At 43.2% G+C, this 15,335-nt stretch overlaps 1 protein-coding gene across 1 annotated transcript; it reads right to left on the minus strand.

Annotated features, from left to right (window-relative positions):
- Positions 1 to 494: 494 nt before the first annotated feature.
- LOC133891784 (probable serine/threonine-protein kinase WNK3) lies at positions 495 to 3,434 on the minus strand. The gene is given in 8 exon segments (XM_062332533.1): positions 495 to 1,133; positions 1,136 to 1,480; positions 1,587 to 2,040; positions 2,161 to 2,318; positions 2,412 to 2,632; positions 2,710 to 2,937; positions 3,077 to 3,114; positions 3,237 to 3,434. Coding segments are annotated over 8 exon segments (1,707 nt in total). The 5' UTR covers positions 3,339 to 3,434; the 3' UTR covers positions 495 to 972.
- Between the last annotated feature and the right edge of the window lie 11,901 nt (positions 3,435 to 15,335).

The following is a 15,335-nucleotide window of genomic DNA, read 5'->3' on the forward strand; positions in this document are numbered from 1 at the left end:
GCAAATTGGAATTGTGTGAGAAAGCATAAATGGATACCTCCCTCCAATAACTGGCAATGTGGAACTTTGCATGGTAAAAGTCTTTTTTCTGAATGCACATCAACTTGGCATGGATGTCCTTTTCATATTTAGGTTCCATTCCACTAGGATGTACAGTGCAGAGTTCTTCTGATTTGGTCTTTGGATGCAACTTTAGACAAGACTCTTGTTTCTCTAGCATTTCCTGCCTAATTGAGTACATAAAGGTAGATACCAACTTGCCATCTTTCATATGTCAGCTCAGGAAATTTCTGCATAATACACCTTTCTTTGCTGCATCTCAGCTCAGCATGTCACTCTCCATGTTGCTTTTTGGGAACACTGAATAGGATCAGGGATAAATGATTAAAATATGAAACTTTCCTGATTATTTATTCATCTATTATAATTTTTAAATTTTGCAAAACTGGTTTAGAGTGAAAAGGCTAGATTCTTGTTATTGTGGCACTTGTCTGTCCAAAGTAGTATATCTATTATTAGATTTGTAACTTAATAAAAATACAAAAGATTACTTACATGCAACTCAACCCTGATCACATTTCAGTTTCTTGCCTACCGAATTTGCCTGATCTTTGAAACAGAAGAATCAAACCAATCTAGAAACTGTAGATTGACGCGGCCGGAAGTGTGCCAAGCATCAATAGCATTGTTCATCAGTACAGATTTTGTTCTTGCAGCTGATCGAGGTTGTGAAAAGGCTCATCAAGGTTGCTGTCAGCCATCCTCATCACAAGGCCGGCCCTTTGAATTCCTGTCCCTGATCACGGTAGCGGTACCGACATGCGCAATTTTTCCTATCTGCAAGCTGGTCGGTGCTCCGATCCCATGTCGACACGCGAAAATTGCGATTCGTATCGACGCAGGATGACTCGCTCGATCTTGCTATGATCATAGCGATCAGGTAAATAGGATTTGCCTCTGTGAGGAAACAAATCAAGGCTGTTCTGAGCATTCAGTAGTGTCATTCCGTGCCAAGTCATTCATGTCCATGAGCTCCTTGTCTTTGGCACGCTGCTCAGCCTGCCTGCCTGCATCGTCGGGGCTGCACCCTGAGACCTGGAAATGTACCTGCTCTTCGTCAGCTTTGAACGTGATTCCTCGAACCGGCCGTGCAGCTCCGCGCACCGGCAGCCACGGCGCGCCGCCGACGACATGTAGTCGGCGAGCGAGCCGCTGGAGGACGCGCTGGACCGGCAGTTCCGCCAATAGCTAGCGCCTGACGCGTCCGGAGCATCGGCGTTGCCGTCGTCGTCGTCGTCGTCGTCCATGCCAGGACCTGGTCTCCAATGTGGCAGCAGCGCACCGACCTCGCCGTCGATCATCTCGGCGATGTGCGTCACCTCGTGGTCAGTGATGTCCAGCTCCGCAACCATCTCTGTGGCCACGCTCAGCGCGGTGTCGGCCTCGGCGTCGAAGGGAAAATAGATTTTCCGAACCAGACCTGCGGCATGACAAGGAAAAAGTTCAATTCCCTTAAGAACAAGGAAAAGTTCCCGCGTTCCAAACACGATCTAAAAGTTTCAAGTTTCAATGGTCAGAGTCATCACCTGTGCCGTCTTTGTCGGCGATGCTCAGTCGGAGGAAGATGCTTCCATCCTCCCTTCTCTTCCCCTTGATTGTGATATCCACACCAGCAATGTGCTCATCTTCATGCTCATTGAACAACTGGTGGATGCCATGGAACATGCTCCCATCATCATCGTCGTCAGAGTCCCATCTGGCGCCGTCGTCGTCGACGACGCCATTCGACAGCCGGTTGCTCGCCGTGGAGCCATTGCTGCCGGCATGGTGGTGGTCCAGGCAAGCAGGCTGGTGCAGGTAATTGAACATCGCACTATAATCCCCATCTCCAACACAAAAGCCGTCGTCTTCCGGCTGCAGGAAAGGGTCGTTGAGCAACTCGATCGCCGACGGCCGCCGTGCTGCCGGCGCCAAGCACTTGTCAATGAACCGCCTCACCGCGGGGTCCCTCACCTTGTGCAAAGCCGCCGGCTTTATCCCCTGATTAGAGGTATCACAAACGATACTGTGATCAATCGGTCGATCAAACAAAGAAAAGGAACCAGAAATGTTAATCTGAAAACAGAAAAAAAAAAAACCAGAAATGCTTCATGATCGTACGGAGGTGACTTTCTTGTAGATCTGCACGGGGTGGGCGCACTCGCTGTAGGGGTACTCCAGGGTGACCATCTCGAGGACGCACATGCCGAAGGAGTAGACGTCGGCGAGCTCGTCGTACGCCTCCGCGTACACCTCCGGCGCCATGAACTCCGGCGTGCCTGGCCATCAAGCGCAAGAACACACCTTCGGCCGTCAGAAAGATCTCACCTCTTGTTCTTCCAAGGGCATGAGATCGCTGGTTGGTTTCCTACCTACGCAGTGGGCGGCGTGCGGCGAGGTGCGGCGGCGGACGGCGGCGAGGCCGAGGTCGCCGATCTTGACCTGGCCCTGGCTGCCGTTGACGAAGATGTTGTCGCACTTGAGGTCCCTGTGGATGATGCCGTGGCTATGCAGGTACGCGAGGCCGTCCAGGATTTGCCGGCACCAGTGCTTGATCGCCGCCGCGCTCACCCGCCGGTGCTTCTGCCGATACCTGCCACGCCGCGCCCGCCATTGGCACCACCGCGAGCAAACCGAGAAACGCACTGTCGATGAGCTAGGTGAGCTTACTGTCGGAGTGTGCCGGAGGTGAAGAGCTCGGTGACGAAGTTGACGGAGCGGCGGGGTGCGTCGACCCAGGAGGCGTGGAGGCGCATGACGGCGCGGTGGCGGAGGGACTTGAGCAGGTGGATCTCGCTGTAGAGGCGCTCCAGCTCGCCGGGGCTGCGCAAAAAGTCGTGCAGCTGCACCTGGTTCCACGCCACCTCCATCCCAAGGTGCTCGTCGAAGCCCCTGTACCTGATCACCACCATCATCACAAACAAGAAGAGTGAGAAGAAATCAATCACACAAGCAAAGATCGATGCTAACTAGTATTAGGATCAGAGATGAAATAGGTCAAATTTCACATGAGAAAAAAGGATTGTGATGATCTTACACTGTCTTTGAGGAGCCCTTGCCAAGAATCTCACTGTACTGCAGTAGTGCAAAGTGCAAACAGGGGAGGAAAGGAGAAAAAGAAAAACAACAACAGAATAAGAGTTTGGTGAAGAAGATGAACTGATCAAGAAGGAGGTTGTAAGCCAAGATCATCTTACCCGGCCATATCTCCCTGTGGGATCAACCTCTACATACCCCGGGTAAGGGAAGACCCCATCACCATCGTCGCCATTGCTCCGCACCTGCAGAGCTCCCATCATCCTCTGCTGCACCGCACCTCACCTCCTCCTTCAAATCACACACAAGCAAGTAGCCATAGCCTCACTTGCTCAGACATCTCCTGCATTTATCTCATCTCCTCCCATGCATACATCTCAAAGTTCTGCTCCTAGTTTAGTATTTTTTTAAGATGGAAAGTCGCCACTAGAAAAGGTGAATAAACGTTTTAATAATGTTTTATAAAATAGATGACATTTTTTCTATTTTTAATCAGCTAACACACCTTAAAACTTTGAGTGGAAACAAAATACTTAGAGATACAAAACAAGATGGAAAGTAAGACAATATGACTCCACAAATAAAATATAAATTATAGGTTCCATTTAAAACTATTTCATATGACTTTGTGACTAAAAGCTAGTAACTTTGAAGATAAACAAAACAGAGATAAGTTCATCAGACAAGTAAACTCTTCAAGATGATAGAAAATTCAAGACTCCATTATATATGCATGTGTATGTGAATTATATGTCTCTAGTATTAAGAAAAGTAACTTCCTAAGGTGTTAAAATTTCAGTTCAAAAAGAAAAACGAAAATCAACAACAAAATACTAAGAATTTGTAAATTTGCAAGGAAACTAATAGAAGAAAACTAGAATGAGAAGAATTCAAATATATGTAAAAACTTAAACTTCATTACTTAAAGAGCCTAACCCTATTTCATCGGATTACAAAGATTTATCTCTCAATATTCTCACATATTACATAGGTTAAGTATTTCTCTCTCCTCTAAAAACCTAGCACAAGGCTCTCATATGGATGGCTCAAGAGGTAGACTTCTCAACCAACCATACCCCTCCATTTCTAACCTAGGAAACCTAACTCCCAAGTTTTCTTGACTGTTCCTAAAATATCCCTCTTGTAGTACACTCATACCTACCACTAGAGATATTTTAGTCTATTTTCTCCTCCATCCATCGGACGATCGTGGCGACTTCACGACTTAGCTTTGCCTCGACGCAAGCTTTGTGATGATGCCACGTGCACTCCATCCACACGTGGTTTTGTGGTCAAACCGGGAAACCGACTCGCATGCTTCTTAAGGCGTGACTCATAGCTGCTTGCTTTGACCTCAAGCAAGTCTTTCGATGTCGACGTGTGTCCTCCGTCTTGCGATCTTGACCACCAGCAAGTCTCTCTCGCTCCCGATCCCTCAGACCGCCTTGTCACTTGCACCGGCATCCCCTTCGCTTGACTTTGTCAACACGCCGCCTTCATCAACCTTCATCGCTTGCCTTGCTTGACCTTCACGTGTACTGCTAGGATCATCTTTGATTCCACCCAGCTTCCTTGATCGTTCGGCACCATGCACTCAGCTTAGCTCAGATCACTCGTCGTCGACCGCCAAGTTGCATCCATCACCTGCACACCATGAGACCAGCAAACATGCATCTCCAGAATCATATAACATCATCACATGTTAGTTCAAATCGAAATCAAGTTGAAAAATATCAAACGTAACAAGAATATGAACACCGGATGGTTCGTCGTTCACACCAGTGCAACACCGAGCCATCCAGTGAGTACAACTCCACTGGAACCCGTTTTGCATTCCTCTCTGAAAAAATTAGTCCAATGATCATAAAATCCTAACATCGGACAATCTTGTGAACACCACAACATTTGCCTCAAAACTGAAAAGCTCCAATGATACTCTTCGGTGTTCACACACCCATCATCAGACCATCCGGTGAGTACATCATCTCTAGAACTTAGTTTTTCAACCTCTCTAGAAATCTTTGTCCGGTGAAGCCTCCAGTGATCACTCGTGCACACACCAGACCATCCGGTAAGACTACCGCACCAGACTTTCACATTTGCACCCTTCTCTGGAAAAATTAGTCCAGTGCTCACACTCACTCACACCAGACCTTCCGGTAAATGAATTTCTCTGCCTCTGCGCTAAAAAGCTCCGGTGCTCACATCTACCACACATCGGACTATCCGGTGAGGTCAAAAACTCTCACACCGAACTATCCGGTGAGTGTAAGCTTCCTGCACCGAGACAACGATACAAACTCTAATTCTTTTCAACTTTGGTTACACAAAATCAACGTTGCAGTATATAACCATGCATATACTAACCAACAAAAGCCACACAATGTCGATCACTCATCACATAAGATAAATCAAGGCACATCTCAACTTTGTTTCTCAATCTCCCCCTTGATGAGTGCATTAACAACATCACAAAGAACAAAGGAAGGTTTGAAGATCGCATAAAAAGCTCATCCAAGTGACAAAAACTCAAGAAAGAGTAAAAACATATCACTTAGCATAAGAAGATTGCAAAGGCTTGAAGAGAAGAAGAGACAAGCCAAAAAAAAAAAAAAAACAAATAAAAACGCAAAAATGCAAAAGATACTCTCTCTATGCTCCCCTTGATGAATGCATATGTTACATTTTCTCCCCCTTTGAGACTTTCTTTCATGATTTCTCCCCCTTTGGCAATGCAAATATTAAGGATAAAATATTATGCATTGCATGAATATGCAATCCTAATGAGCTTTCACAAGTATACCACAAAATATTTGCAAGAGCTAGAGTTGTCAAAGGTCTGCGAAACAGAGAAGGTGAAGCTCACAATTGCATAGAGGCTCAACAAGAGACAGTGACACAAGGACATAAAGTATTACAAGCTAAATCCGAAGAATTGGTTGGCGCATTGAAGTTCACGTAGCCGAATCATGTTCAAAGTGACCACCACATAAGCATCCGCTTATGCCGAGTCAATACAAGCATGAAGAACTAGACAATTTTAACCTCAAACTAGGCAAACAAGAGTTCAAGACATAGAGCTTTGCAAACGCTCATATATGAAACCAAGACTTAGATTGATCAAGTGGTTAAAAAGAAATTAAAATTTAGGCACATTTTTCTCTTTTTCAATTTATTCTCAAGTTGCCTCTTATGCAAGCAAAGTGTCGCGCGGCTAGATATGGCAAACAACTTGAGGCTTCAGGACAACCGTATTGGATCATATTTTAGCACAAGAGACTTGATTTTTCATAATTATTCAATTTGCACAAGTTATCAAGATGGTCACAAGATCAAGTTAAGTAGTGCCTTTGCGACACAAGGAACACATGTTCCCTAAGGTTCTATCATTAGCTAAACATTTAACAAAGATAGAAAACATAGTGCAATGTTCTCCAATCCACTGTCTTGAACCAAGAAATCCTAGAACAAGATATTCATCAAATTAGTCTTAACACAAGTATTGACTAAGCCTAAGCAAATACGAACATGGTGATCAAGAAAGTAGCATTTTATAGCCTATATAATTCATAAAATTACCAAATTTCATCTTAGAAAAAGCTAGCTTGCTCGAGATATTTCATGTCAAAGCATCAAGAAGAGCCTAAGATTAAAAGATTATTCCGCACAACTACTCAACTTAGTCCAAATTCAAGTCTAGCACAAGAAAAAGCTAAAAACATACAAGTCAAAGCTCAATTACTATGGATGCAATGAAAATGCTCAAAAGTATTTACAAGGGCAACTCCCCCTCACACAATGCCATAGGAATGGCACACTTCAAGCTCTCCTCTCAAATAGGCAAATCTGGTTGTATCTAGAGGCTTGGTGAATATATCATCTAGCTGGTGTTGGGTATCAATGTAGCTCAACTCAATATCTCCCTTCTCATTGTGGTGTCTCAAAAAGTGGAGTATCACATCTATGTGTTTGGTTCTTGAATGTTGAATTGGGTTATTGGCTAAACTGATAGCACTAGTGTTGCTACACAAAAGTGGTACACTCTTGAAATCCAATCCAAAATCTCTCAAGGTAGTAACTATCCACAAAATTTGTGAGTAACAGCTAGCAGTAGCTACATATTCAACTTCAGTAGTAGACTGCGTAACGCTAGACTATTTGCGAGAAGACCAACGCACAAGAAAATTACCCAAGAAATGACAGGTACCAGATGTACTCTTCCTGTTAATTCTACAACCAGCAAAATCCGCATTCAAAAAACCTCAAAGAAAGAGAAGAAGTGGCAGAATACCAAAGACCATACTCCAAGATGTGCCTGAGGTACCTGAGTATGTGTTTCATCGCTTGGCGATGAGACGTCCTTAGTGAAGCTTGGAAGCACGCACACAAGCAAACAGCGAAGTGAATATCTGGTCTTGTCACCGTCAGGTACAGGAGGGAGCCAATCATGCTCATGTACTCTCGCTGGTCCACCTCCTCTCCATCTTCATCTGGATCGAGCATTGTCGAGGTAGCCATCGGTGTGGCCAAGGACTTAGCATCGCTCATATCGAACTTCTTTAGTAAATCCTTTGTGTACTTCATCTAGTGGACGAATGTACCTTTCTTGCATTGCTTGATTTATAATCTAAGGAAGAAGTCGAGCTCGTCCATCATCGACATCTCAAATTCCCCCCTCATAGTTTCTGCAAACTTCACTACAAGAGAATGAGAAGAATCACCAAAGATGATACCATCCACGTAAATCTGAACAAATAGGAAATCATTACCATACCTGAGAGTGAATAAAGTTTTATCTACAGACCCCATCTCGTACCCATGCCCTAGCAAAAAAACTTAAGACTATCATACCAAGCTCGAGGAGCTTACTTAAGCCCATACAAAGCCTTCCTAAGCTTATACACTCTATGAGGGTATTTAGGGTGCTTAAAATCTGGAGTTGCTTGACATAGACCTCTTCTTCTATGAAACCATTTAAGAAAGCACTTTTGACATCCATTTAGTACAACTTGAAACCTTGGGATGCCGCAAATGTAAAAACAATCCTAATGGCTTCTAGCCTAACTACAGGTGCAAAGGTCTCTCCAAAATCTATCCCTTTTACTTGAGTGAAACCTTGAGCCACAAGCCTAACCTTGTTTTTCACTATAGACCCGTCTTCTCCCTGTTTATTTCTGAAAACCCATTTTATGCCAATTGTGTGAACATTATGAGGTGGTTATACTATGACTCAAACTTGGTTTCTCTCAAAAATTTCTAACTCTTCATGCATGGCATTGACCTAATTTGAATCAGATAAAGCATGTCCAACATCATGAGGCTCAAAAAAGCAACGAATGCAGAATCAATAAAGTGAGCATGATGAGCAGATTTGGAACGAGTTACCCTCTCGCTGAGATCACCAATCATTTGGTGTGGTGGGTGATGCCACTAAATGTGCTAAGGGGCCTCACGCTATAAGAGGAACTCTCCCTCAAACACTGCTAGTGCAGGCTCGAAACAGCTGAAATGGAAGAAGAGGCTACAGGACCCTCTACCGGTGTAGAAAAGGCAGGAGCTAGCTCGGGAATGAATGTAGTAGGAGGTAGTGGATCATCCTCGTCATCCCTAAGAGCTAGAAGGTCGTCATCCAAGAAGATGCTTTCACCAATCTCATGGTCACCTGCACACTCAAAGGAAGCACTAGCATAAGTGGTTGATTCATCAAAGGTCACATCACAGGACTTCACGATGATGTTAGTGTCAAGATTAAAGATCCTATAAGAATGACCATGAAGAGAATACCCCGAGAAAATACCATCGAAAGAATGCGACTCGAACTTGTCAATGTTGCCACGCTTTAGGATGAAGCATCGACAACCAAAGACTCTCAAGTGTGAGACCTTCAGCTTCCTCACAAAGAGCAACTCATAAGAAGTCAAATTTAAAATCGAGCGCAAGAAAACCAGACTGGAGATGTAGCACGCTGTGCTAATAGCCTCAGCCTAAAACTTCATAGGAGTCCACACACATCGAGCATCGCCCTAGCCATCTCCACCAAAGTACGATTTTTCCTCTCAGCCATGTCATTCTGCTGAGAAATGCATGGGGCAAAAAATTGATGCTCAATGCCATACTCAAGACAGAAAGCATAAAAGAGATATTTCTTGAACTAGATGACATTATCACTATGAATTGATTTCAATGCACCAGGAAGTTCCTTGAACAATCTCAAAACCAAGCTCCAAAAGTATGAAAACACTTCATTCTTGCTCACAAGAAAGTAGACCCAAGAGTAGCGAGAGAAATCATCAACAATGACAAGTATATATCACTTCCCACCCGCGGAATGAACCCGGGAAGGACCAACATTGTCCATATGGAGAAGTTCTCTCGGTCATTCAGTCATCACCAGATTGACTGGTGGGTGAAAGGCAGCAACCATCTTACCATGCCGACAGAGAGCACAAACAAGATTCTTCTTAAACTTGAGCTTGGATACTTCTCGAATCAAGTCTAGGGCACTCAAACGAGTAAGTAAATCAAAGCTCATGTGCCCTAGCCTCCTATGCCACATCCAAAGCTCAGAAGAAGGTTGAGCAATCAAGTAATGAGAAGAACCAAGAGACTCAGAAAAATTAGCTCCAAAAACTCTCCCAACTCTAGAAAACTTGCAAATGAAAACGCTAGAAGAATCAAGAACTCGATAAGTATCGCATTTGAAACGCACTTCCAAGTCATATAGCAACTGAGATAAAGAGAAGATTATATCTCAGATGCTCCACCAAAGCCACATCATTGAGTGTAAAACTCTCATTCACCCTTACCATACATTTGGCTTTCACCCTTCCTTTCTGATCATCCTCGAAAGTGATGTACTCATGCCGCTTCGTCAGGGTGAGGCTGGAGAACCATGATGAATTTCTGGTCATATAGCGCGAACAATCGGAGTCAATGAGTCACTTGTTCTCCAGACGTCCGTCTGCCACCTACATGCGAGAAGAGTAGTAGGTGGATGGCTCAGTACTGGGTTAGTCATAAACTTCTTGAGAATCTAGTACTGGGTCATCCACCCTGAAGTAGCCAAAGCAGGTACATGCAAATCAATCCTAGCAATAGCATGCTGGGGGCGAGTTCCACGTCGAGGAATGCGTGGTCCGCCAAAGCGCTACAACTCAAAACCTCTTACACATGAACATAACCATATGAGTCATGGTAGGATCCACGCCGGGCAACACTTCTAGGAAGAGACTGAAAAGTGCTAGGGACTCGTGAGTAGAAGCGAGGAAAAGTCTCATGTATACCAACATAGGGGTGGTACATGTCCCGAGTGCCCCACTCCCACTCATGCCGCTCATCTCTCCTACGGCGAAAGCAAAACCCAAGCAAGTGACCCTCTCTCTGCAAGTAGGTGCAGTGGTAGTATCTCTCGGGAACTCGATTGTCGGTCACTCAGGGCTCTCTCACATGCTCTCTCATCTTGGGCTACGGAGCTCTCTTGAGTTGTGAGGCGAGCTTCTTCTTTGTGGGTTGTGGAATGGGTTTCTTGATGGTTTGTGGTGTGTTATTGATTTTAGACTTTTCAGATTCTACGGTAGTAGGTGTGATGAACACAGTCTTACTCTCTAAGTCATCCTCTCAAAATCCAACCAAAGAGTCAAACCCGCCTTATCGGCACACATCTTGGTCCTGGTCAAGATCAAGTTCATTTTGCCTTTGCCCTCTGAGCATTTCTCCACTAGTGAAAGGAGATACTCATTCTCGACCAAAAGCTTCTCAACTTGCCCTCTAACCCAGTTGAGTTTGTTCTGAAAGATGTTGCAGGTGGAACAATTTTGCTACACATCCTTCGAACTTCCAGCACTCTCCAATCTAGATTCCAATTTCTTAATGTGCTTGGCTTTCAGTTCAATATCATTTGCAAGCAAAGAGCAATTCTTGCAAGCACCTAAGAGAGTCGACCTAGACTCCTCCTCAAGAGACTTCTTCTCAGCAGTCTCAAGTTGACTGACAACTTGAGCATGCGAAGCCTGAAGCTCGGCAAGTTCTGTCATAACCACCAAACAACTCTCACACTCCTCATCATCACGCCAAGACCTAAGTAATGCAAGCTCAGAAAAAATAGACCCATACTTAGGCCTAAGCTCCTTCAACTCACGCACAGCTTTCTTAAGTAACCTATCCTAGCTAACGAGAGTATCATTCAAGGTATTGACTTGGATGGAAAGCTGATCATAGAAAGGCAATACCTCAGAGGGATTAAGCTCGGAGTCATTGTTGCCCACCATGAAGCAGAGGCATGTGAAGTCCTTGGCTTTCTTCTTGCTCTTCATTTGCGGTTCATCCTCCTCCGAGCTCTCCTTCTCGCTTGAAGAGGTGTTGATGTCACCAAGAGCTTCCACGAATGACATAGAAGCCGTCTTGGCCATCTTCTTGGTCATCTTATCACGGTTCTTCTTAAAGAAGGGCTTCTTATTTTTCTTCTTATGCTTGTCGTAGTCGTGGCCGCGGTCTTCTTTCTTCTTGAGTTTGGGGCAGTCTGCCTTGAAGTGGGTAGTGCCACCATCTCAAAGTAGGCACGGGAACTGCCCCTCCTCTGGCCTCGGCAGTTGTTGCAGAAGCGGGTGAATTTCTTCATAATCAGTGCAAGATCCTCATCATCAAGCGTATCCACTGCTCCTCTGTGATAGAGAACGAGGAAGACAAAGCAAAACCACTAGATAAAGTGTTAACACAAAAAACACCAACTCCAGACTGGTTGCCACCGCTAGATCCAAAAACCAACTCCATGTTTTGAGACAGGGGTTTCTGAGACCAATACGAGCCGCCTTGGCTATCTCGATGGACTTGAGCTTGCTAAAGAGTTCATCACAAGTTAATGTGCCGTAACTTGATGACTCTTCAATGCTCAACATCTTCACTTCTCATATGCTACGATCCAGAGCATAGAGAAGCTTGATCACTCTCTCGTGGTCAGAATAGGGTAAAACACCAGTTGATCGAAGATTGCTAACAATTCCATCAAAGCGAGCAAACATAGCATCTAGAGACTCTATAGGGCCTTGCACAAACATTTGATATTTTTGGTCATATGTGATTTGGCATCTGGCCTTAATTTGATTAGTGCCTTCATGAAAGACACTCAGAGTAGTCCAGATCTCCCAGGCAATATGGAGGTGCTGAACCATGTTAAACTCATTCCGACTCAGACTTGTGAACAAAATATTTCTGGCCTTGTTGTTGACCTCATACTGTTCGATTTGAACCTGAGTCATGTGAGCAACAGGGATCTCGTAGTTGGAATCAACTACCTCCCAAATTGTACTTCCTTCGATTAAGAGATAAGCCTCCATACACACCTTCCAGTACGAAAAATTACGACCATCAAACAGCAGAATCTTCCCACTCATCTCCATGTCGCCTACAGATCACAAAACCAGTTAAAGTCAACAAGTGATCAAATCAGTTCTGATACCAAGTGTAAGACCGAAAGTAACGACTAGAGAGGGGTGAATGGGCACCTCAATAATTTCTTGCGAAATAGATTGTCTTCTCCTATTTTTAATCACCCAACTCACATCAAACCTTAGCGAAAGCAAAATACTCAAAGATAAAGCAAGATGGAAAGTTTCAAGGTAATATGACTCCACGAATAGAATATGAACCATGTGTTCTATTTAAAACCATTTCATGTGTCTTTGTGCCCAAAAGCTTGCAACTTTGAAGATAATCAAAACAGAGACAAGATCATAAGGAAAGTAGACTCTTCAAGATGATGGTCTAGAGTCAAGAAAATTCAAGACCCCACCACATATGCATGTGTATGTGAATTCTATGCCTCTAGCATCAAGAAAATCAACTTTACAAGGTTTTAAAATTTCAGCTCAAAAACAAAAACAAAAATCACAACAAAACATCAAGAACTTGCAAACTTGCAAGGGAACCAATACAAGGAAACTAGAAGAAGGAGAATTCAAGCATATGCAAAAACTTAAACTTCATTACTCAAAGAGGTCAGTCCTATATCGATAGTGTCATAGACAGTATCAAAAGGAATTCTGATGGCATGAGCAAAATCCCTGAATGAAGCTTCATATCTCCTAGATCTAGTCATCCACTCAATTTTTTTAGAATTGTGAGATATCTCAACAGTAGCATAGAATTGTCGATTGACTGTTGCATTCCAATCACACTTGAAATTGACAAACTCATAAAGACCTAGTTCTTGAAAGATATTAGTTAAGACAATCATGCTAGGTTGACTTCTCACATAAGCCCAATCAATCAATTTATGATCAAATATGTTCTTGCGCAAGAGATGGTCATAGAAAGCATCTTGTTGTGTCATGGTATAAAAGTGAGGTAGAGTTGCATCATTATCAAGACCATACTAATATGTATTTCAGGCCCTAGTATATTCAGTTGAATTCTAATTTTTCTTATGCCCAACATAAGCTTGATAGTTTATCTCAATATCCTCATCACTAGCATCATCCACATCAAAATCAACATTATCAGCATAGGATGAAGCTTCCTCACCAATATCTTGTGAGGACACCCAATTAGAATCACCATGATCACCTTCTGACTCTGAATTTGCCAATCTTCTTTTACCCTTGCCCCGATCATCCAACAGTTTTCTCAACTTCCTTCCAAGACCACTTCCTCCTCCACTGATCATATGATATATCACAATGCATTAGTTAAAGTAAAATATTGACACAAGATGAAAAACAGAGAAAATCTGGCTCTGCTCCCGCTGGCAGTCAAATCGATGAAGGCCGCGATCAGACCGTCGGCAGGTAGACAGCCCTCCTTTGATCGATTTTGATGAATATATGAGGCAAATTGAATTCCCATCTCACCAAACCTTGAGAATAGCATAATAGAGATGCTAGCAACTAATTCCAATAGAGTTCATCTCAAATCCATGCCTCAAATTATAGATCACACCCTTCAAACCCTAAGCACAAAAAACCTTTTAAAAATAGTAAAAAAAAGTAGGGATCCAAAGATTACCGAGAGGCCATGATAGAGGAATCCGCGGTGAGACCAGAGAAACTCTCAGATCGACTAGGGACCAAAGATTTTGTCTTCCTTGAGTTTCCTACCGAGAGCACGTTTGTGTGGAGAGAGAGAAAAAGAAGATACTCGGTGGAGGAAAAGAATGGGGACCGGAGGAGATAAGGTCGACCTGGACAAAACCTTTGGTGGTAGTTAGACCGGGACACAGGGCGGTCAAACTACCAGAGTCTAGAGACACCAAACCTCTCTGTATAGATCAGCGGTCAGACCGGAGAGAGAGAGTTGCGGTCAGACCGCTGGAACATGAGCTTTTTGATCTTTTGGGGATAGCGCTATAAAGAGAGATGCAAGGTAACATATGATCTTTTGATATGGAAAAAAAAAGAAAGAAACATATGTAACAAATCATAACCAATATTATTGAAAAAATAAACTTGAATTTAAATATGCAACAAATTTACATATTCAAAGAAAATAAACATGAACAAGATGAGTATGTAAAGCATTGAGAAAAAATGCTAGATCATGAAAATGCATAAACATCATGTGTCTAAAGTTTCAAGCAACATTTGAGAAGTCGATGATATTAAGCTCATTTCTTAATTTGCAAAAACAATTCTCATCTAAGGGTTTGGTAAAGATATCTGCTAGTTGGCCTTCGGTCCAAACACTGTCTACTAGGATATCATCTTTGCTTACATGATCTCTAAGAAAGTGATAGCGAATATCTATAAGTTTGGTTCTAGAGTGTTGGACTGGATTTGTGGCTATTTTTACAGCACTCTCGTTGTCATACAAAAGAGACACTATTTTGAAAACAACACCATAATCTAGCAAAGTTTGTCTCATCCAAAGCAATTGAGCACAAAGTGCTACGGAGTTTTGTTTCTTGGATGACCATGAAACTAGCGATCTACCAAGAAATTGGTAACTACCGAAGGTGCCTTTCCTATCAACTTTGCAATCTACATAATCAGAATCCGAATATCCAAGTAGCTCAAACTTAACACCTTTAGAATACCAAAGCCCTATACTAGGAGAGAACTTTAAATACCTCAAAAAGCGCTTAACAGCCATCAAATGACATTCTTTGGAAGATGCTTGAAACCTTGCACACATGCATACACTAAATATGATATATGTTCTAGATGCGGTAAGATAAAGCAAACTACCTATCATTGATCTATAAAGCTTTAAATCTACCGGTTTACATCTTCCATACCAAACTTTTTCAATAAATCCTTCAGATACTTTGA

This window comes from Phragmites australis, chromosome 14 (assembly GCF_958298935.1).
Source record: "Phragmites australis chromosome 14, lpPhrAust1.1, whole genome shotgun sequence".
In the NCBI taxonomy this organism is placed as follows: domain Eukaryota; kingdom Viridiplantae; phylum Streptophyta; class Magnoliopsida; order Poales; family Poaceae; genus Phragmites; species Phragmites australis.